We start from the raw sequence: 22160 nt of genomic DNA, 5'->3' as shown, positions 1-22160 counted from the left end.
AGGTGTTGCAATCTGTTCGTTTGTAACAGGTAGTCCTATTTACTAAAGAAAGTAACAAGTCACAGCTATCAGAATATCTGAATGAAATATATTTTGCTTATATCATTGCTGCTTCTGTATGCAAGTTGTCTTGTAATTCAAAGCCCTATCACTGTTAGCAGATTGTGAACTTGTTAGTGTGGCTGTACTTTAAAAACGTTTTCATGTGACAAGATTTTACAAAGGACTATGTACCAAACACTTACGTGAGGAAAACCTGATTACAGGCTTTTTGTCATCCCTTCCAGATGAAAACGTGACTTCACAGTCCATTAGCTATTGTTCCCTAACTCTTCTAGGATCTCTTCATGTTTAGTGATCTGAACTGCTGAACTCTGTCTCGCCAAACAGCTATTGTTGTGATGTCTTTTTCCTACAAGGTTTTCTGAAAGTTTCTTTTCAATACTTTTTTTTTTTTTTTTGGCTCTGCATGGCCTTTCATTTAAAACCTTTTGACAAACTGCACCTTTGTTTATGATCCACTTTGTTATAAATAATTTTGTGAGGACATTATTTAATCCGGGGAACAATTTCCAGTGTATTTGTAGGATAAAGCCAGAAACAAAAGGGAGTCCAAAATTCTGCGCAAATCAAGAAATGCTGTACTTGGAACTGACATTCAACTCATGCCTACTTTTGAGGCATATAGATGTGAGAGTTAGCTTTATTGTTTCCTGATGTGCCTGGAATCTCACCTCTTCTTGGGCCTGTACTTCAGCCTTGACAGGAAGGGGTTTCTTGATACTACCTTTGTACCTGATCAAGAGAAACACCTTTCTCTTGAATCTTCTGTGATTTCCACCAGTTGGCATTTTTATGCTATAGCATAGGACCATGCTCAAAAAAATGTTGTGGTGTCTGCTTTATTTAAAAACATCTCTGGAGAGAGAAGCATTAATATCGTCTCTCTGTATAATATAGAGCACAAGCTTAAGAGGGCAGCGTTAAAGGATTTTCTTGGGATGGTGGTTTTGTTTTTGTTTTTTTTTTTTCATACTAAGTGGAACTGAAATATCTTTCATACCTGTCTATAACCATCAGAATATTGTCTGTTTTTTTGTTAGTGCACCCTTCAACTTCTTTTGAAACTCTTTTGATAGGAATAGTTCATTCAGAAGAGAATTGTTGATAACTTAGTGTTAAAACTACTCGTCTGATGGATGGAGACATGGAATCTTGCCTGCTCCAAAGACAGGTTTCTTCCTTGGTCATTGCCATGAGCCCTTGGACTGCAGTGTCTTGCTGATTGTGAGAAGGGAACTTTGATGTTTTCAAGAAGTGTGACTTCTCACATTCCTAAAACCTTTTGTTTTTAGGGGGAGAGCTTTAGGCTATGTCCCCTTGAAGGCTGGATTCCTCTCTGCAGCCTTCAGTGCAAAAGAAGATTTTGAGTTGCTTAGTTCTTGTTCGCCAGGAACCTGGCCACGGTCTGTTGGCTATGTGATTTTTATGTTGAGTAAGTTGAATTTAGATTGCTTTATGTTTAGCTTACTAGCTGGTTTGGGTTTCTCTATTGTGTTTTATTTGTTTGAAGTGCTAAGCTCTTAAGTTTGTCGCCTGACTTTTCCTCTTTCCCCAAGCAGAATTAGGACATCTGAGTGAACTGTTGGAGTATCTTTTTGTCCTAGCTCTAAATCTCTACTTCACTAATCTGGAGTCTGAGCAAATCAACCGAAGGGAGGTCCTGTCTCGCTCATAAAGCAATTGTTTTTGACTGCTTAACCCTGCATCTTAACAATTTTATTACCATATTTAATCAAAGTTTAGGGAAACAAGGTGTTATATATCTGATAATCCAACTTTGCAATACTCTCGGCAACTATTTTATGTGACTAGTCTGGCTTTTTGGGTTGGCATGACTCAATTATTCAGAAAATTTGGTGGAGTGAAACTATTGACAATTGAAAGGGATAAAAGTACTTGAAAATGTTATTCTAGAGTATTGTGTAGATTAAATGAGCTCCCACAAGGAGATTTAAGTGCTGTAGGACCTGATGTTAAAACATAGTAAGTGGACTGTGATGGAAACTTGCCAACTAAAACAAGAATAAAGAAAAAGGAGAGAAAGGATATGGCTTTAAACCACTGAAAAATCTTCAATTCTTCTTGATGTGTCTCAGAATTCATTGCAAGTTTATGGGATTTTTACATTTATTTTTTTAACAAAATGAGATTTAACATATGGTGACTACTTGAATTATAATTGGTAGTCCTTCAAAATAGCAATGATGATCCTAATAAATCTTATAATTTTGTTCAAGCCTGCTGTTATTATAAAACATTATAAGAGCTTATTTTGTTGGCTATATTTAAGGCTGAAAAAAAAATCATCTTTGTTCCTCCTTTTAGGGGCACAAGAAGTTCTCATTGATCCAGGTACATTATTTTCATGCATGTTTCCAAAGTCTTTTCCTTTATTACTTGCATATGTTTTGCATTTGTATAGATAGTTACTGCCACTTGCCAAAACTAGTACCGATTCCTGGTGCTTCAGTTTTTGGCTACAAATCTTGAGGGAGCAAAGAGACTGAAGGGTAACTGGCACAAAATAAATGATGTAGTTCCATGATTGTGTCCCTGTGAATTCTGATCCAGATTGTTTCTTCTCATGAGTAGTGAGGATTTTAAATTTTTTTTTTAACTGACAAATCTGAATGGTTACATGTAGTCTTGTAGCATCATAGTACTCTTTCAATCATCACTAACAAAGATTTTGCACTTAATTTCCATAAAACCCCCTAAGATGTTAATCTATAGATGCGCTTGGTATGATTCTTTAAGGTTGACAAACATATAAAAAAAGTTGCTTTAGCATTTGAGCATGTAAATTAACGTATTTCTGAATATATATAGAGGAGAAGAATGTATCTTTCACAGTAGTTTTTAACTGTCTATTGAGAGTTAAGTCCAGCTCCGAAACACAATGACTTCTTTGCCTTCTTAGTAGGGAAACCTCTTGGAGCAATAAATGACTGTATAAATTTAGGCATGTAATCCTACAGATTAAAAGTAACGTGTAAAAAGGTATAGAGCCTTGCCAAACCTTTGATATATGTTTTCAATTTTATTGTTAATTCTGCAATAAAATTAAATTCTAGAAATGAAATTTTCATGTTCTTTGTAATACCCCAAATTTCCTTGGCTTCTATTTCTGATTCTTATCCCTGATGTATGTGAAGACTCTTTCTGTCTTGCGCCTTCTTTCTTATATAAGAAAAGCAATTTCTTATTGTTTTGTCTGAGCCTCAGGTAATTTTTCTTTTAATGTGGAAGGCTCAGATTTGGTGGCCTTTGTTACAATGTAACACTTGGCTTTCTGTGATTAGAGATAGGCAAGAGGAGTATTTGCTTTAAGTGATTTGAGGTCACTGTTATAATAATTAAGTTATAAGATAATTGCCCATTTTTTTCGTAGGTGTGCTTCAGAAATACGATTTTTAAGTAGAACAAGGAGTAATTCAAAGATTAAAATTACATATTCAGATGTGGTCATAATCTAATCTAAGCAATCTAATATTTTAGTCAGTCTAAATACTCAGATCAGTGTAAAATATGAATAAAATAAATATGAATTTGTTTTTTACTAAGTGAAAGATTATTTCCTGTTTGCTGGTTTATGATTGAATCAATTTTTCATTTGCACTCTTTAAAATAGCATAGTAAAACCAGAACTAGTATTTTCTAGGTAGTCATAATTTCTTTCTAGGTAGGGCAAGTATTATTTGTGTATGCTTTGGTCAAGCCTACAGCATATCCTAGTTTTCTTCTTAGATATTTAGTATTTGCTACAAGTCCTTCTGCTCATTTCTTACCCCGTTCTGTTTTAGGTGCGCTGACTTCAAATGGTATAAATGCAGATACCAGCGCTGAGATAGGACGTGCCAAGAATTGCCTTAGTCCTGAAGACATCATAGATAAATACAAAGAAGCCATTTCTTACTACGGCAAGGTAATCCTCCTTATTTTTAAGAAACTTCACTGAAATTCTTGTGAATACTGAACTGCTGTGGTTTTGGTTTCAGAGGGTCTTCTAAAGCATGCGCAATAAAGTTTGTAAAACATAGGATAATGGGAGAAATAGGAGTAATTTATGCTGCTGAACAAAATGCTTAGTTTAGAGTCTGGGAATCTCAGATCTTCGGTCAAAGACAACACTTAAAATAACAATGGACTGAGTAAACGATGTATTATGCCTGCTAGTAGTACCTGGAGGTTTTGGATTAATTGTCTTACATTTTTAAAGCACTCTAAGCAGAAGAGTTAGATATTGAAGGTTTGTTATTATATATAATTATTATATATATAATTATATATGTATAATTATTATATTACTATTACATGTATTTATGGTCCTGTCATGGTTTAGGCCAAATCCACCACTGGGGACCCGAGGGACCCCAGACGGGACCGACAGATGCTCCCCTCTACCCCTCTACAAAGAGAGAGGCAGAGGAGGAAAAAGAGACTTATGAGTTTAGAAGAAACTAAACTACTTTAATGAAATATTAATAATAAAATAAAAGGAAATAATGAAAAATATATACAAAACCGTATCAAGCTCCCGAGATGACAATCACGTCACCGGCTGGCACTGGGGCAGTCCCAGGCTGGACTCAGTGACGGACGGGAACTGGATTCCAGATCTGGATTCAGGATCGGGATCACAGGCAGATGAACAGAGTCCTCCTCAGACGTCGGCCATTGAAGGAAGAACCCGTGACCCTTTGATCCCTCAGCTTTTATACTGAGCATGAGGCAGATGGGATGGAATACCCTGTTGGTCAGTTTTGGGTCACCTGTCCTGTCCGCTCCTCCCTGCAGGTGGGACCCCACTATGCTTTTCCACTTCCGACCCTCTAACGTGGCAAATAACAAAGTTGGTTGGCCTTGGGGGTTATGGCAATAAGTGTAAGCAGGAGCCTCTCTGCATACCATGCCTGGGCATCAGCTGTAAACGATTGGTCTTATCACTCTGAGACAGTGAACACTGTCTGCACGATATGCAGTTAATTTCAGTAGTTAGAAGAGGCCCAGCTAAGAAGCGAAGTTACTGAACAAAATTGGTTCTGTTTTACCTCAAACCAGGACAGGTCCTTAATAGGTACATCATCAACTCCAGTGATGCTTTTATGCATTGTGTAAGCTGAATGCTTATTTGTTGTGCCTGATGGAATGATCTCTGGGGAATTCAGGAGTTAATAAAGAGGTTGCTGATGACAGATAAAATTTTACAGGATTGTTCAAGGAGGTTAGTATTTAGAGCATGCAGAGAGGTAGGGGGTCATGCAGGAAATGTGAAGGACAAACATTCTTAAAAGAGGATTAGGAAAAATTATACAGTTTTCAGCTCCATTGGAGTTTTATTTTTTTTAGATTTTATGCAAATGCTCAGACCATAAGATGGTAAGGTGACTTAATGTTCACATTCATAATATGAAGAGAAAAAAAATTTCATACTGTGACAACAGTGGCTCAGTATCCACATCAACATTAAAGATAAGTTTAATTGTATTGCAGTGTAGCTAGTTAAGTTTTAATGGCTTTTTAATTTCAGGTATCTCTTGTTTGATATTGAAAGTATCTTTAGACTAAACTGTGTAAATATGATGTAGCATTTCCACGTCTGTTGAAGGGAGGCTCTCCAAATGAAACAAGATAAGTTGTGTGCATGAGTTAATTTATGATCAGGAGTAATGAAAGGTGATAGTTTTGGGAATAGTTTCAGCTAAGTTTGAATCCATCAATATAAAAATAATTCTCAAATATTCATTCAGCTTTTTATGTTAACTTATGCTTAAGTTGCTCATCTAGAAAGAGTAAGATTTCTTTAGAAGTATAAAATTATTCGACTTTGTTGGACTTAGGGCAGGATATTTATATTTTGATTATAATAGTATGCATTGTGCTCTCATCAAGTAGTAACTGTGCTTCACTGCAGCTTCACTTGCGAATAACAGAGAGCTTTGTCTTGGGACTTACCTGTAACTGTTCAGGACAAGCATTGTTAGCTTTAGTCTGTTTAAGACGTACAGATAGAATAACTCCTAGCTCTAACGCTGAGGAAGCTGTACTTTCTACATTTTTTTTTTTTTTTTTGTTATCATTGAGGTTAAGAAACCTTTGTAGCATCTTGTAAAATGGATTCAATCTCCAATGATTTGGTTTTGCTGATATAAATGCACAAGAGAGGAATATGTAACTGCTTTGGTGGAGTAGCTCTTGCGTTTCGTTCTGAGCTTTATTTCCCCTGTTATATTTCAAACATGATAAATACCTGAACAGAGTTTAACTTCAACAGGAGATAGGCTGACTCAAATAACCAAAACCACTATTGTTTGAGGAAATAACTTGATCAGATTGATTGTCTAGAAAATTGCTTGTTTGTTGTCTGAGCTCAAACAGATCAATGCAAATCTACATTGTCTCGTCTCCTGCCTTTCTTAAACAAGCTAAATAACTGAAACAGTCATTTATAGAAAATGTTTTGTAAGTAGATACTAGAGAAACTCAGAATGGTTTGTAATTCAGTTGTCATCAGTGGTACTGTTTTAACTAAAGAGAAAATCGATGCAATAAAACTAACGTTCTGTTGCTACAGCTTCCTGTGCTATATAGCGTATTTTGTAATAAGTAGAAAATGCAAAATTAATTCTCTGTTTATTGTGATAGAACAGTTTAAGGTGGTGATGAATTACTTTAAAACTGACCTTTTTGCTTACATACCTATTACACTGCGAAGGTAGAATTTATTTCTTTGTTGCAGACATACCACCCACACCCACCACATATATATAAGGTTATGCAAAATGATACTAATATTGCCAACTTTCCTCCTCATCTCAACTCTCAGACTGAAGCTGTGCTGTGTCTCAAAATAGGAAAAGTGAGTGAAGAGGCTGAAAACGGGTTTTGCCTAATAACATTTTAGATGACACCTTAATTTTCACTTGGGCATATGTTGATAATTTAACAGTATAGTCACTAGCATTAAGGAATTGCTGGGTTTGGAAGATGTGACAACTGATTTATGTGTTGAGCGGAAATACTCATAAAATCTAACAGGTGCAATGCTTCAATATTATTTTAATTTTCTCCCTCTTCAAGTACAAGAATGCTGGTGTGATTGAACTGGAAGCCTGTGTGAAGGCAGTGAGAGTTCTTGCAATACAGAAAAGAAGCATGGAAGCCTCTGAGTTTCTTCAGAATGCAGTTTATATCAACCTTCGTCAGGTCAGTGCAAAAAGTCTGGTTATTTTTCTCTTCTTGTTTCAGAGATTATACTGAAGTGTGAAAATTACTTAGATTCAGGAGACTCCAGTTTATTTTCTTGTATTACTACCTTCCTTCTCAGTAGGACTTGGCTTCTGAGGATTTTCACATCTGTGAGTCTGGTTTAAAAGGTGTTCAGAGTTTATCTAAAAACATGAGGACTTAGTTTGAGATTAAAGACTCCATTGGTTATTCACCCTTGTGAAGAAAAAAAATAATCCCATTGTTGTTCTATTGTGATGTTGTAGTAGGGAAGAACAGCTCCTTGGGACAGATCTGCAACAGATTTTTTTTCTTTTCTTGATTGTATCTCGTTCAGTGAAACTGTGAGCAAATGGGGAATGGTCTGTTGCAAATGGAGCTTAAGAGTCTGACTAACTATGTTAATCAGTTGAATTTTTGTTGTGTAGTGGAAAGTCTTGGTTAGGCCAAATCAGAAAGGAATTCAGAGGAGAAAATCAGTATTTGGAACTGTGAGAAAAGTGCTCCGTGCCACCACAGAACAAGACTAACATTTTATCAGTGTCTCAATCTTGGTGTCACTGGTTAGAGAGACTGCTGTGGTTGAAAGAATTCATAAAAAGCTGTTAGGTTTCTTACCGTTTTTCCTTTTTTGCTCATTACATCTTAATAAGACTGCAGTTTAACTCCACACCATTAAGCCCAGATGGTGACAGTAAATTTATGAGGGAGGTTGAATACTTCTTGCATTTGTGGAGAATACTTTCTGTGGAGTCAATTTTCTAACTCAACATAAACGAGAAATTAATTAATTGATAAGCTATCATAAAAATCATCAATGTTCTTGCAGAGTACCTTAATTGCTGTAATCCTTGCAGTGCTAAGGGTCTTCTCTTTAATTCTGTAGTCAGTCTTATGCTGGCAGCTCTGTAGCCTTTCTTGTAAGCTGCTGTGACAGTATTTTTCCCTTGTTGTTCTTGTGCTGTTATTCTCATGGCCTGCAAACTCCAATATTGTTGTTATGTTGTTTTTCTTGTGGAAGTAATCACTGTCATTGTGAGAATCACCTGTTCTCCTCCCTGACACCACTGTTGTTGCAACTTTCACTTTATATTAGAGGAAAACAATATGACTTAGTGAATGGCAAAGTATGTAATTTGTTTAAATAGCTGATAAGTATTACTTAACAACACACAAGCACAAAGCTTGGCAGCTCGTCAGCATGCAACAGGTGTCCCGATCAAAGCTTGCCCCAGACAGCTCTACTAGTGTCCCAAATAGAAACAACTAAGAGTTCAAGTTGGTCCCGATGAAATGCATCTAGTGAAAAAGTGTGGTGAGAAGGCATCATTGTTTTTGTCACCTGCTGTGTTGGAAAGAACCAGAGAAGGATGTTCGGGAGGCCCCACTGCTTTTCTTCCTAGCTGGCTGGTCTCTTTCTCTCTGCTTTGTTTTTCCCGTAAAGGAACTTTGAACTTGATGTATGCCATCAGCTATGGACCCCGCAAATAAATCTTTGTGCATGTAAAGCACATGCCTCCGTGTGCATTATTATGCTATATAAAATATACTCTATAAATGCTAGATCTCCCACTGTCTGGAAAACCTTGACATAAAAATCAGGTATATTATGTATTTTTGTTGTAGCTCAGTCAGAATTTAGGGAGTTAATGCAGATATCGTCTAGCAACCTTCAGCAAAGTGTTTGGCACTGCTTCGCACAGCCTTCTCCTAACAAGCTGGCAAGATGCAGACTGGATGGGTGGTCTGCAAGATGGGTAGGAAATTGGCTAATGGGCTGCACTCAGAGGGTGGTGATCAAATATTTTTACTCAGGCTGGCAGCCTGTCACAGCTGTGGTCCCCCAGGGATTGATACTGGGCCCCACGCTGTTCAGCTTCTTCAAAAATTATCTGGATGATGGGATTGATGATGACACCAAACTGGGTGGTCAGGTGGACACATTCGAAGGGAGAGATGTTTCGTGGGAAGGCCTGGACAGGCCTTCCACTGGGTGGAAGAGTAGGCTAGGAAGAACTGGATGAGGTTTAACAAAGACTAGTGCAAGGTTCTGCACCTGGGATGACCTAACCAAAGAGCCCAGTACAGGCCAGGATCTCTGTGTGGCTGGGGAGAAACCTTGCTGGGAGGGACCTGGGGGTCCTGATGGACAACCAGCTGAAGAGGAATCAGCAGTGCGTCACTGCAGCAACAAAGGCAAATAGGATCCTGGGCTGCATCTTGCAGGGGCATTGCTAGCAGAGACACAGATGTGATCATCCCACTCTTCTCAGCCCTTGTCAGGCCACATCTGGAGTACTGTGTCCAGTTCTGGTCTCCACAGTTCAAGAAAGATGTGGCCAGACGGGAGAGGGTCCAAAGGAGGGCCACAAAGATGATCAAAGCAGGGCTGGAGAACCTGTTCAATGAGGAAGGACTGACTTTTTCTCCCTGGAGAAGAGAAGGCTCAGGGGGGGATCTCTTCACAGTATTCTAGTACTTAAAGGGTGGCTACAAAGAGGACAGAGGCTCTCTTCTCTCTCAAGGAGACATATGGATAAGCCAAGGCGTACCAGGGTACAAGTTGCACCAGGAGACGTTTCACTGCAGTATAAGAAAAATTTCTTTACAGTAAGAACAATCATTCACTGGAACAACCTCCGCAGGGCTGTGGTGGAGTCTGCATTGCTGGAGGTTTTCAAGGTGCTGCTGGACAGGGTGTTAACTGGATGAACTCTCGGGAGGAGTCATCCTGTGACAGGTTAGAGAAACAAACGAATGGATGGTGCTTTTCTCTTGCAGGTAGATCGAACAACCCATATTCGGCAGCAGAAAAAAACCCATACAGAATAAAGTGTATGCCTCTGATAAACAGGAAAACTAGCTTCTTTCCATATATTCGATCTCCTACCCGGTCTGGTAACATTATGTAATTGGTGTTTTCTGGTTATAGGAGAGCTGCAGGGTAATAAGACTTATCTTTGCATCAAGTTATGAGGAATAAATTGTAACATGTAATTACAAAGAAAGTGAGATTATAGAATTTTAATATGGTAAGGAATAATTAAAAAAAAAAATAAAAAGCTACCCTTTTGAAAGCCTGTCTTAAAACAAGCCGGTGAAAAAACTGGGTCAGTTGCTTGGCTAGTGAACTGCAGCCTTTACAGGTGCGGTTGCCAGCTTGGTTTGTTATAACAGTTAAATGAAAATTAACTAAATCAAAAAGATGCTGTGCTTCAGGCATTGGCTATTTTGCAGCCACTTGATAGGCCTTAAAGCCTTTATAAATCTGTAAGGTCAGGAAAGATGTTTGTGAATGCTGCACTAATGGCCTGCAGAATGACTGCTGCACTCTTCCCAGAATTAATTACTTGGAGTATCTGCGTGGGGGTTGGTTTGTTTGTTGGTTTGTGTGGGTTTGTTTTTTGTTTTTGTTTTTAAATCCCTGAGTGGTAACACATAGCTATTTGTGCTGAGGGAAAACACAATTTTTCTATCTTTGTGGTGATGAAAAAACAGTTTCCCGCAACTGCTGAAAATACTTGAGTAACTTGGTGGACAATCATTAAGCAACAAGTTAGGTAGCAGTGTTAAAAACTTACTCAGATATGATAGAATTAAAACTTTCTGAGTATCTGTTGCCTTTCTGATAGTTGTTCCAATTATTAGTGAGCACTAATGTCTACCTAAATAGCATGACCCTGTCTTTTCTCATCTTAAAAACTTAGTTTCCGTAGATGTGTGAGCATTGACGGTATTATGTATTTGAGGAATAGCTTTTGATAGTGGTTTTTTTAAGCTTTTCTAACTTTTGTATGTGATCATGTGCTCAAGCACATTTCAACTCTGCTGCCATTCTTTTATTGTGCTAACTCTTTAAAAATTTTATAGATCGGAAAAAAAAAAAAGAGAAGAAAAAAAATAAAAGGTGGAGCAGTTTTTTTTTTCTTGTAGAGTGCATAACCTTAATCTGACACCTCATGTTCTTTCTGAATGATAGCTTTGGGGGATTCTGATAAACTGGTTTAAAATTGTTCTGTATTTTCTTTTTGTGCCTCATGTTCTTTCCAGCTGCACTGATTCATGAGAGTTTTCAGCTTGGTGCAATTACCTTTTTAAAACTCCTGTTACAGGGATTGGTCTTTTGTATGGATAGGCAGTATTTTTGCATTGGGCAATTGCATCGTCTTGTGTTGTCAGTTCTGAGGGAAACAGAAACTTCAGCTTCAAAAATTGTCTGAAACTTTCTAAAATGATTTGCTGGTCTGTCTATCTGTGTCTCTTCATGTTCTGAAGTACTAAGATTTAAACTATCAGATAAGGTTGTGGTGCTTTCTGAAAACTCTGGGCTTCTTTGAGGTCTCTGATATCCCTATGTACAAAATTAGAAGTTAGTTTTGAAAGCAGATCATTTTTTGTAATTATATTAAGAATTAAGTGACTAATAGATATTTTGAAGCTTCATTTGTAAGACCTAATTATTTCTGTAAAAGTGTGGCTAGCATCTTCTTTAGACTTTCCAAGGCTTTAAGTATCTGAAGTTAAACGCACAGAATCCACTGACTGATAACTTTCAGTTTTGAAGAATGAGTTGCAGAAACGCACTAAAGGGCAGAAACAGCTATTTTTGTATGAAGTTTGTCATTTTAAACGCCTTTGCAAAACGTGTTAGCAGCTTCAGCGTAATTAAAAATATTTTATATTGCTTATGATTGTGCCTGCCAGACATTGTGCACTAGGTGTCAGCATTGGTCCGCCTTCCGAACTCAATAGCTCTTGTTACTGGGATGTAGAGTTGGTGGGTTCCAGAGTTTCTGCGGCACTTTGTTCTTGGCTGGATGATTTCAAAGCAAGATTGTCATTCAAAGCAGAGGGGAAAAAATGGTTACTTGGGACTTGTGCCAATATATTGATAAGTTAAAGAAGCACATGTTGATAGTTACTCATCAAGTTTGTTTCAGTTTGAAGCCTAATGGGGCTTAACTTTTCACAAAATTCTTCCTCACTAGTTGGCAGTCTGCGTATGTATAGTGCCATGGAATGAAGATGTTGTGGTTTACGAGATCAGAGACATATGGAAATTGAGACAGTAGTTTCTTTGCTTTCATAGCCTGAGATTTCAAGATTAATAATTAGATTTAATCTTAAATGGATGAAAATATTTAACTAGGTAAATCAATAGATTTTGGAAGTGGTATATTTTTGCATTCTTATTATGCATGTGAATATCATGTTAAATATCTTCCATAAACTGTGGAGCTGTTTTGCTGTTATTGACTGTTTTGACTATTTACTTGGTAGTACTACTGACAAATAAAGTTGCTAAAGAACTCTATCTTTGGTGCTTTTCTGAGCTGTTGAACTTGAAGCAAGCTTAAGTTTTCCTGGCAGTAGAAGCTGTCATGACTATGCAAAATCACTGGCCTTCTCTAGTGTTGGAAATATGTCTACTACATTGTTTTTTTTTTTTTTAAACTCAGATATATGCTTTAAAATTTTGATTAAAACTAATCCTTTTGTCTTTTCCCTTTAAATTACAGCTTTCAGAAGAAGAAAAAATCCAGCGTTACAGCATTCTTTCTGAGCTGTATGAACGTATTGGTTTTCACCGAAAGTCTGCTTTTTTCAAGCGTATCGCAGCAATGCAATGCGCTGCCCCCAGCATCCCAGAACCCGGGTGGAGGGCCTGCTACAAATTGCTTTTGGAAACTCTCCCGGGCTATAGCTTATCATTGGATCCTAAAGATTTCAGCAAAGGTAAGTGTCTCTGGGAAAGCATGGATTAGCATAGTAGGTCACCCAACTGGCTTTCTGTGACTAATTTCCTAGAGATATTTCAAATTAAACCGAAATAATTTACCTATCTGAAACTAATTGTGACACATAGAGCAGTTCTTTAACGCTGTACCTTCACTTTTTCTTTGTGTTGCTTTCAATAATTTCAAATTTCTGTGAGCCACTGCTGAATGCGTTGCTGTGTTTCTGTTTGCAGCAAATAATTATGTTTTATTTATGAGAGCTTCATTTCTACTTTTTTTCAAAAATGTCTTTGATTATACACTTCTCAGTACAAGAAAGTTCATATTTTATTTTTGAGTATTTTTTCAATTAAAGTGCCTTCAACTTCTGTATCAGAAATTGTATTTCTTTTGGTATTTGTTGCTGTTTAATCTTATAATGAAAGAATGAAAGATTCTTTTACATAGTTTTGTATGCAGACGCACATACATACATATAATGTAATTATATCTGTATATGTAGGGTTGAATAGGTCACATTTTCCCACAAATTAGATGAGACTGATGTAATCTGTAAGACTAGCATTTGGTTAAGACATTTCAACAGTTTTTAGATGCCATATATTGTTTGAATTACTATTTTATTGCATCTATTAAAAAGCAAAGGAAAAACTGTCCATAAGAACACATGCTAATTCTTGTAGCTGTTAAATACTGTGTTCACTTTCTACAAGTTACGTGCTGTTTGCTGCCCTTCTTTTGGTAAGCTATGTTTCAACAATTTTATCAATGTTATCTAAAGCTGTATATAAAGTAATAATTTAAAAAGTTGTCTTGATTTTAATATACCGTACTGCATTTTTCCTGTAAAGGAAGAGGCAGCTAATACACTGCTTAGGAACTCCTTTTGAGTAAACCTTTCTATGTTGCCCCATGTTGTTGTATAGTAGCATTTTTGGGGACCATTCACTAAATAGTGTAGCTGCAGGAGAGGAGCAGCAAGCAATGGACTGAGCAGGTGTTGGTGGAAAGGAGGTGGGGTTCACCAGTATGAAAACTCTGAACTCGTTTAAATATGAAGGAACAGCAGCCACAATATTATTCTCCCTTTACTGAGAGCACATTGGCTATTGTTGGGATTCCAGTTCAATGCTGTCTTGTAAGTTCAGTGGTAAGTTTAGTTGTTTCTGTATATGCTTGGTCATTTAGCCACTGAAATAATGGAGCTATCGAGTCAATTCAGTCAAGGGACAATATGGAAAAACTCATCTGACTACCCACTAGGTGGTATTTTCCAAGCTCTCTTAGCTCCACTGATGAAACAGGCATTTAGACAACCCACTGTATGTGTGGATGGTTAGGTTGTTGTTTTTTGTTTGTTTGTTTGTTTGTTTTTTTAAAAAAACTGTTGTGATTTTAGCAGTCACTGAGGAGGAGGCGGGAAATGCCAAGTGGATTAGCCAGAAAGATACAAAGAGTCTAGGAAGAGGGAATGTGCTGGAAAAAAATAGACTGTGACCTATGATGGAAAAGGAGAAGACTAAAATGGGACTTGTGTTGGGAGAAGAGGTTGTAGAAGTTCTGCAAGAAGTGACGATTAAAAAAACCAGAAGTTACGATTGGTGTTTATCTTTCATTTTTTACCGTACTGTTATGTTGCACTCAAGTGCTTTGTTAGATTTTACCCCTAAAATGGCTGTTTCAGAGACATATGGAAAGATCACTGCAAACTGTAAGAAGTACTTGATAAGAACGACATTTCACACATGAAAAATAATGACTCTTGCGTGCAAAATATAAACTTTCAAGATTTGATTGCAGTAAATATTTCTAGGAAAGTTTGCCAAATGCTGAAGGGTAATATTAGATGGAAGGCTGTTTAGAAGTTGATGAAGTATTGCACGTTTTGGAATATCTGTTATTTAATAATGATTGCTCTTGCTTACTACTAAAACCAGGTTAAGCTTAGTGAAGAGTAGTGCATATTATATCTTTGAAATATTTTTACCATAAATACTTTGCAAATATAAAATAATTTATAGTCTGAAACTTAGTTTTTAAAGACTGAAAATCAGGAAATATGCCGTATGTCCTGTAGTCTTATTGCTTTTTACTGACTTTCAATGGCCGGAAAAGCATGTGGAGAAAATTTCTTTTGCTTGACCTTTAAAGAGAGTTAAGAAGTACTTGATTTGGATAAAAATGAAGTTTATGTATGGAATCTCATGTGAATTTCTCTTTCAGAGAATTTAAAAAATATAAAACTTTAAAGGTTTTGTGTATCATTTTGTTTTTACTTCATGGGAAGTGTTAGCTTCATTTTCTGAATTCTCATGATAAATTTATTAGTCGACAGACAAGCATATAAAACAAAAATTGCTTTTACATTTAAATATTCAAACAAACTAAAGGATCCTAATTTTTCTTTTGAGTACAAGATTTGGATTTTGTAATTATTGGTTCCATAATGTAATTTTTATAAGTGTCATTAAAATACTGCTTTGTATATGAAGAAAGCCAAAACCAAGTGGTTTGTGATGACTTCTAGCTTTAAAAAGTACTAAATGACTACTTACTTTATAGGAACTCATAGAGGATGGGCTGCAGTACAGATGCGGTTGCTTCACGAACTAGTATATGCTTCCAGAAGAATGGGCAATCCTGCTCTGTGTGTCAGGCATCTGTCGTTCCTTCTCCAGACCATGCTGGATTTTCTTTCTGATCAAGGTATGATTTTTAAAAGCAGGAGATATTCACACTTTCTTCTGTCCTACAGTCAAATAATGTGACTGTTTTGAAATATACTTAGAGAAGTAATGGAGAGTACAGAAGTTAGGGAATTCCGTGTATGCACGAGGTAGCTCACTGATGGTAATCAATTATACATCAGTGTTATTAGTTTTAAATGTAAGTGTTCTGACCTTGATGTGTGGTATCTAAAATAAAACGTCCTTTAATGGTTTCCATCTCTAGATTGACTGCCTCAAGCCTAATGCTCTATTTCCTCTGTAAATATTAAGAGTATCACAGAATCACAGAATTTTCAGAGTTGGAAGGGACCTCTAGAGATCATCTAGTATGATCAGAGGGCTTAATTTGCAAGTGGATTAAAAAAAGAATTATTATTACAAGTGCTATTAATGAAGAGATTGAGAGGAGTTGAGGTTGAAACGTTAATTCAGAAAAGAAGAGTGTACGGTAGTTCAGACTGTATGTACCATGAGTTTCCTGATGAAATCTGTTTTTCTGATAAAACATTTGTAGTGTGCATAAAGAATTCATCTAAGGGAGTAGGCATGATCCTTGTCACTGTATTTGAGAAAATGAACTTGTAGTTCCAGCATGTTCAGCTTCTGATTTTAACAGTGTTTAACTAGGACAGTTTCTGTAAGTTTCTGTGGTTTCTTTCAAAAAAAAAAAAAGTTTTAATTCAGCAATAAATTCAGTGGGATTTATTAAATTTGTCAATGGAATGAATATCTGTGGACGATTTACAGAAATGGTAATGATGTGCATGAGGACCCTTTTGCGGGGGAGGGCCGTGCAGCATTTACAAAATCACCTGGAAAGGCAAAAAGTGGCACCTGTCCTGTTTGTATTATGTTTCTTAAGAAAAATATTTCAAACAGTTTTTTTATCACCTAGATTAATGAGATTGAACTGCAACTGTGAAAGGTTTTAAAAGAATGTTTTTGATTCACAGTAACCTAGGCAAAAAATGCATTTGTTTTTTCCAGTTATCCCTTGTTTACGATAAGAGGATGGGAGTAAAATGGTGTAGCTTTTTTTTCTTTTCTCTTTTCTCCTTTAGTTAGGGCCATAAGTCTCTCCTTCGTGACTCCTGCAGCAAAGAACTTTTCTGGTGATCTTTAGGTCTTTGCCTGCCAGTAAATTCCCTCTGTTTAGTGGCTCAAATCAGTACTGGAGGAAGGAGAGGAACTGACAGGAACTGATAAACTGTATTAAAATATCTTTCTGTCTGTAGACCTTATTTGCTGTCAAAAGGTCCTTGGATTTTCCAGGGCTTTCAATGAAGCTTCATTGATTTATGTGTAGAAAGTTTGGCTGAAGACAAGGTTTTATGCTCTTGTACTCTGCATGTCCACATATGATATTGCTCATCCCTAATCCTAAAAAGGTTTGAAATCAAGCGAAACAACTTTTGTGTTTTTTGTCTTCCGACTTTACGTGTTGGAGTAAAGCTTCCAGTTTCATAAGACCTATGATAACTGTGATGTTTAGTGTCTTTGAAAAATCAAACTAAATGTTCTCCAGTGTGTTTGAAAAGTAGCTGAATCTTTTTCTCACCTCCTGAAGACATCCAAAATAGAACTTGCTGTTGTGTTTGAAGTCTTTTATTGATAGCATGTTGCTCAGACATGGTTAATGGTGTTCCAAACTAGCTCGAGTGTGGATGACAGTGCCAGAAATGTATTTCTGGCTTGTAATTTTTATGTAATTCTTCTGAGATTGATATCGTGTGATGTTGTGCAAGAGTCCCATTTAGCATACAAAATTACTTAAAATGTATAGTTCTTTTTAAAATATCAGAATACTAGGAAAAAATAAACTAACAACCCCCCGTCAGCCCTGGATTGTAGTAAAGGACAAAAGCAAGATTTGAATGCATAGGATTATGCTACTTACTATTTTAACTCTGTGAACTGTTTCCCTTATATTGTGAACCTTTAAAAAGTGGTGTAATTCGTATTCTTCTCTGATAATCACATGACTGAAACTTCCAGGTTTTCTTAACCAATTAGAGGTTTAATTAGGAAACGGAAGTAATACAGTAGCATTGGAGTTCAAGAATGCTAAGATTTTATTGTTTTCCCATGCTGCTTAGAAAGTTGCCAAGTTACCAGGTGGAGGAAAACTCACTCTTTTTAAAACAAAGTTTTTACCTGAATTTGTTTTTTCTTAAATCAAATAAATGTCATATTTTTAAAGTTGTAATTGCTAATATATGTTAAATCCTACATTTGTATTTAAAATTCGGGTAGTTTGCAGATCATTTTTGAAAATAGAACAAACGGAAGTGAAAACTAAGCTGAAAGAAAGTTACCAGCTAAATATTTGGCACTGGAACTTTATCTTCTAACCCTTTTTGTCTCAGGATTAGCTTCCTCTAGACACAGAAAAGGAATATTCTCTTGTTCTAGTTTGTTAATCTAATTCCGTTCGTTTACTAGTTCAGTTGAAGTTGAGATACTGGGACTTCAGAAAACAGAAAAAAAATTGATTCCTCTTTCACTTCAAGCAGAAATTCAGAAGATGAGATTTAGTAGTTATAATGAAAGATCTATTAATTAGTCGTTCTTGCTTCTATTCACAGAACACAAATGCATAGTCAAAACTGGTTTATGTTTAAAACAAAATTTTTTTACATTTTAATTGAATGACACTTGATTATTTTAAAATACAACTTTTGTATATGTTTACTTGAATTACAATTTCCAACCTTGCAGCCTGGCAAATCTGAATAAAAAGTATCATCAAGTAAATGGGAGATGTCAGTCACTATTTTAACAACATGGAAGCTAAGAGTCTGATTTAAAATTAAGCTATTTAGTTACATTAATATGTAAAATGCAGTCATCCGCTTAGGAAAGAGAGGTACCAAATTCTGCATAAAAGCTCGCTAATCTCAGGCCATTATGTTTTAATGTTAACAAGCCCTTGAGAGTCACTCTTTCTTTAAATAAGAATTAAAATGTACAATTGCAAAGTTGCTTGGAATGAAATCTATCTCTTTTGCATATTGCCTCTTGAAACACCACACTGTGTGTACAACTCACACTGAATTTGATTTGGGTAAGGTCAGATACTTGGAAAAAAACCCAGTATTTTATTGTGGACCTTTGTTAACAATATCCATACTCCTTAAAAGGACTGTGATTTGTATTGTGTGCAAATGATTCTGAGTTAGCTCATCTATTAGGGCCTGTCTAAACACAGAGCTACTTGGAAACAGCTATTATCGAAAGTGACTGTCCACACAGAAACTACTTACAGAGAGCATGTCTGTCACCCCTGCAAGCTCACAGTCTTTCAGACGTTCAGCGGGTTTCCAGCTGTCCTGCCTGCTGTTTTGCTTTTGGTGGAAAAGACCTCAGTGCACTGAGGTGACCTTTTCTCACCATTTGTGTTATGGGATGAAACTAGGAATGCTTCATTCCCTTTTTTTGTGGGCGAGTTCAGTTCATTAAAGATCCTCGAAGTTTCACTTTTCAGTGCTTCTCAGTATACCTCTGCCATTAAGATCTTTCTGCCCTGTGATTGTTGTTGTGCTTTAGTTCTTTTAAGCCTTCTAGTGAGATGACAGGTTTCAATCCAAGATCCCTACTGCTCTGTCTGTTGTGTACTTAATTAACTGAACTACTAACTTTATGATGATTTTACCTTTCATTAAACATGCAGAAGTAATTTTTCAACTGTTAACCTGTGTTCTGGATGTCTTTATTTTGAGATGAGTGACAGGTGATGGAGAGAACAGAATTCTAGAAGTACTACTGAAATGTCCTAGGGTGCCTTCCTGTCATTCCTGTCCATGGTTGATTCTCAGATCATTGGACTACCACTGTTAGTTCCAGCTGCATCCTCTGTTACCAGACTTTAGGACAGAGATTGGTTCCCAAAGCAATTTTGCAGGGGTTTGAGCTTGTGGAGACTAAAATGAAGGTGCACATTGGCCTTTTGACACCAGTTCTACCTGGTGGACCTCAACAGTCAGCAGGCAAAGGTGACAAGACAAATAACAGTGTTCCGTATTTTTTCTTCTCTCCATCATGGTTATTGATTTTTGGATACAGCCCGCATGACTGTCTGAGCTCTCTTGTGACCCTTAAGGTACATCTCTAGCTAACTGGATTGTTGGCACAGGTGCTATTACAGCATTAGCACGGCCTTTGGTGTGTCAAAACATCTGTTCTGCTGCTCTTATCATTCCCTAGATTAACACCAATACTCTCTTTAGAAACAGAACTGCGTTGGCTAACAATCTGAAGAACAACTGTGTGGCCTCTCGTGTATGTCCATGTTTACCTTTCAAAACCAGAAAGACACAGAGTAGTGGATATCATGTAAGTCAGAGTCTTTCTGTGATGACCTCTGCCTTTAGTCTTTTCAGCAGCAGTAGTGACCAAAAATAAATAGGCTAAGTTCCACCGACATGACCACAAAATGTCTGGCAGCTTAGCAAATAAGATACACTTGTTGTTCCAGTTTTGCTGATCTGGTTGTCAGGGCTTCTTTGCTCACTGAATATAAGATTTTGAACAATTTTAGCTTATTTGTCTTCCTACTGATGTCATGAATATATTTGTTTTAGCCCTGGCCAACTGAAAATGGTACTCTGGGCTTCATTACAAATAGCCCTTCACTAGAGGCATGCCCTCCCCCGGTGGATACTAATCACCCTGGCCACAGTCACTGATTCTGCTGAAAGACATGAAATCTTTAGTGAAAGACTTGTTATGACACTTCTCTTCAACCACAGGACAGATGAGGTCCTGCCTGCGATGAAGGACTTAGCATTTCCTTGCTGTAGCTAGATATTTTATCTTCACAAGCAAACATTATCAACAGAGTTCATCAGCCTTCATTAGGAGGGATTTCTGTGTGTGGATTTTGATTTTCAGTATGCTGATTTTAAATATCTGCATCCAGGCATTACACAGGAAATACCACAGAGCGGCTGCAATCGTTACTTGGTCAGGAGTTGGTTTTATGGTTTATCTCAAATAGCGACTGCATGCCATGGCTGCACTTGGTCAGTGGGATGATAAAAACATAGCTCTACCTAGGAAAAAGGGTTTTGTTCCTTTCAATGGTCCTGAGTTGAATTTTCAGAAACATCCCTAGTTGTCTAAATGTCATTGATGTGATTCTGAGCTCCATGGTGGCAGGATTCTATCCCTACTGCAGGGTTGGCTGTTACTTGGCACTTCAAAATCATATGACATGTTGATCCATGCCATGCAAACCTTAGAGGTTTGTAAGTTTGGCTCCAGGCTGTTTGCTCATGACAACAATCTCTCACCTTCCAGAAGATACTGATTCTCCACCTGTGCTGAGATCACCCTCCCTGATGAAGAATTTCTGCCAGAATTTCTGCTGAATGCTATTTCAGTTCCCCTCATCCTCTAGATCAGTGATGGACTTGTCAGTGTTGGCTGGGCAGACCACTTTGATGCCTTGACAGCTTAGAGTTGGTGGTGGTTGGAGGACCAGGGATTGCATGCCAATAATCTGCGATCCCTTTCAGAACCTTTTCATCCTCCTTTCAAGACTGCTGTGCTCAGGTGATGGCTGACATAGCAACTGCCGGGGTGAGGTCTGTGCCTTTTGCAAAGAAGTGATGAGCTTGATCGAAGAAAAAAATCCTCAAACCTCGTTTATCTTTAGAAATTATGGTTAAGCCTGGACTGATCGTAATTTGATCATGTCAGATGTGGTGTCTGACAACTCAAAAATCTGCCTTTCTATCTTACAGCATGAAAGGGGAAACTATGCAGTATTTTACAGACATTTTTATTTATAGAACAGATTGCATATGCATTCACTTGGTGATACTTAAATTTCAAATTGCTATGTAGAAATATAGGGAATAAGAAAGAATATTAAACTGGCCTTGTAAAAAATTGACAGCTAGACTAAAGGTGAATGTGTAAATGTCCGTAAGTGTAACCCTTCTGCCAAGCCCATATTGGCAACACTAAAAACCAGACTCAATTTCTGAAGACCTTTACTTAAAACATTGTCCTGAATTTCTACCCAACCACCTGGGAAAATGAAACCAAGCTGCATGGGCACTTGGCGAGTTGTAATTCCCCACACAGGTTTGACTATATGGCATTTCACTGGAGAAAGGGATATGAATAACCTATAAACCTATAAATAACTACTGCTACTCTACAGCATGGAATAACTTAAAACCACCTCTTAATTTGAGGGACTGCTGGAGCAACGTGTTACTGTATGTTCACCTAGCTGTATCCTGGTCTCTCGTTTGTCTTGCTGTGACTTTCTCATTTTTTCCCTGTTTAGACTGCTGTAGCAAGAGTTCTTGAAAGCTTCAGCTCATTTTTTTTTTTTTTTTTTTTTGTTTCAGCTGTTTTCTCGCTATTGCTCCCCTTTCTTTGCCTTTCCTCC

The 22160-nt window shown here is 37.1% G+C and overlaps 1 protein-coding gene across 1 annotated transcript in view; it reads left to right on the top strand.

Annotated features, from left to right (window-relative positions):
• Positions 1-22160, top strand: part of TRAPPC9 (trafficking protein particle complex subunit 9) — a gene marked incomplete at both ends in the record, with an annotated part of 532119 nt that overhangs the window by 18719 nt on the left and 491240 nt on the right. Inside the window, 5 exons of the mRNA XM_082499259.1 lie at positions 2389-2415; positions 3867-3988; positions 7144-7269; positions 12810-13026; positions 15591-15734. Of these exons, the coding sequence (XP_082355385.1) occupies positions 2389-2415; positions 3867-3988; positions 7144-7269; positions 12810-13026; positions 15591-15734 (636 nt within the window). The remainder of the gene's footprint in view (positions 1-2388; positions 2416-3866; positions 3989-7143; positions 7270-12809; positions 13027-15590; positions 15735-22160) is intronic.

The sequence above is a fragment of the Vanellus vanellus genome (genome assembly GCF_965231255.1).
Source record: "Vanellus vanellus genome assembly, chromosome: 2".
NCBI classification, from domain to species: Eukaryota; Metazoa; Chordata; class Aves; order Charadriiformes; family Charadriidae; genus Vanellus; species Vanellus vanellus.
Note: the sequence above shows the minus strand (reverse complement) of the source record. Positions and strands in the feature narration are given on the sequence as shown.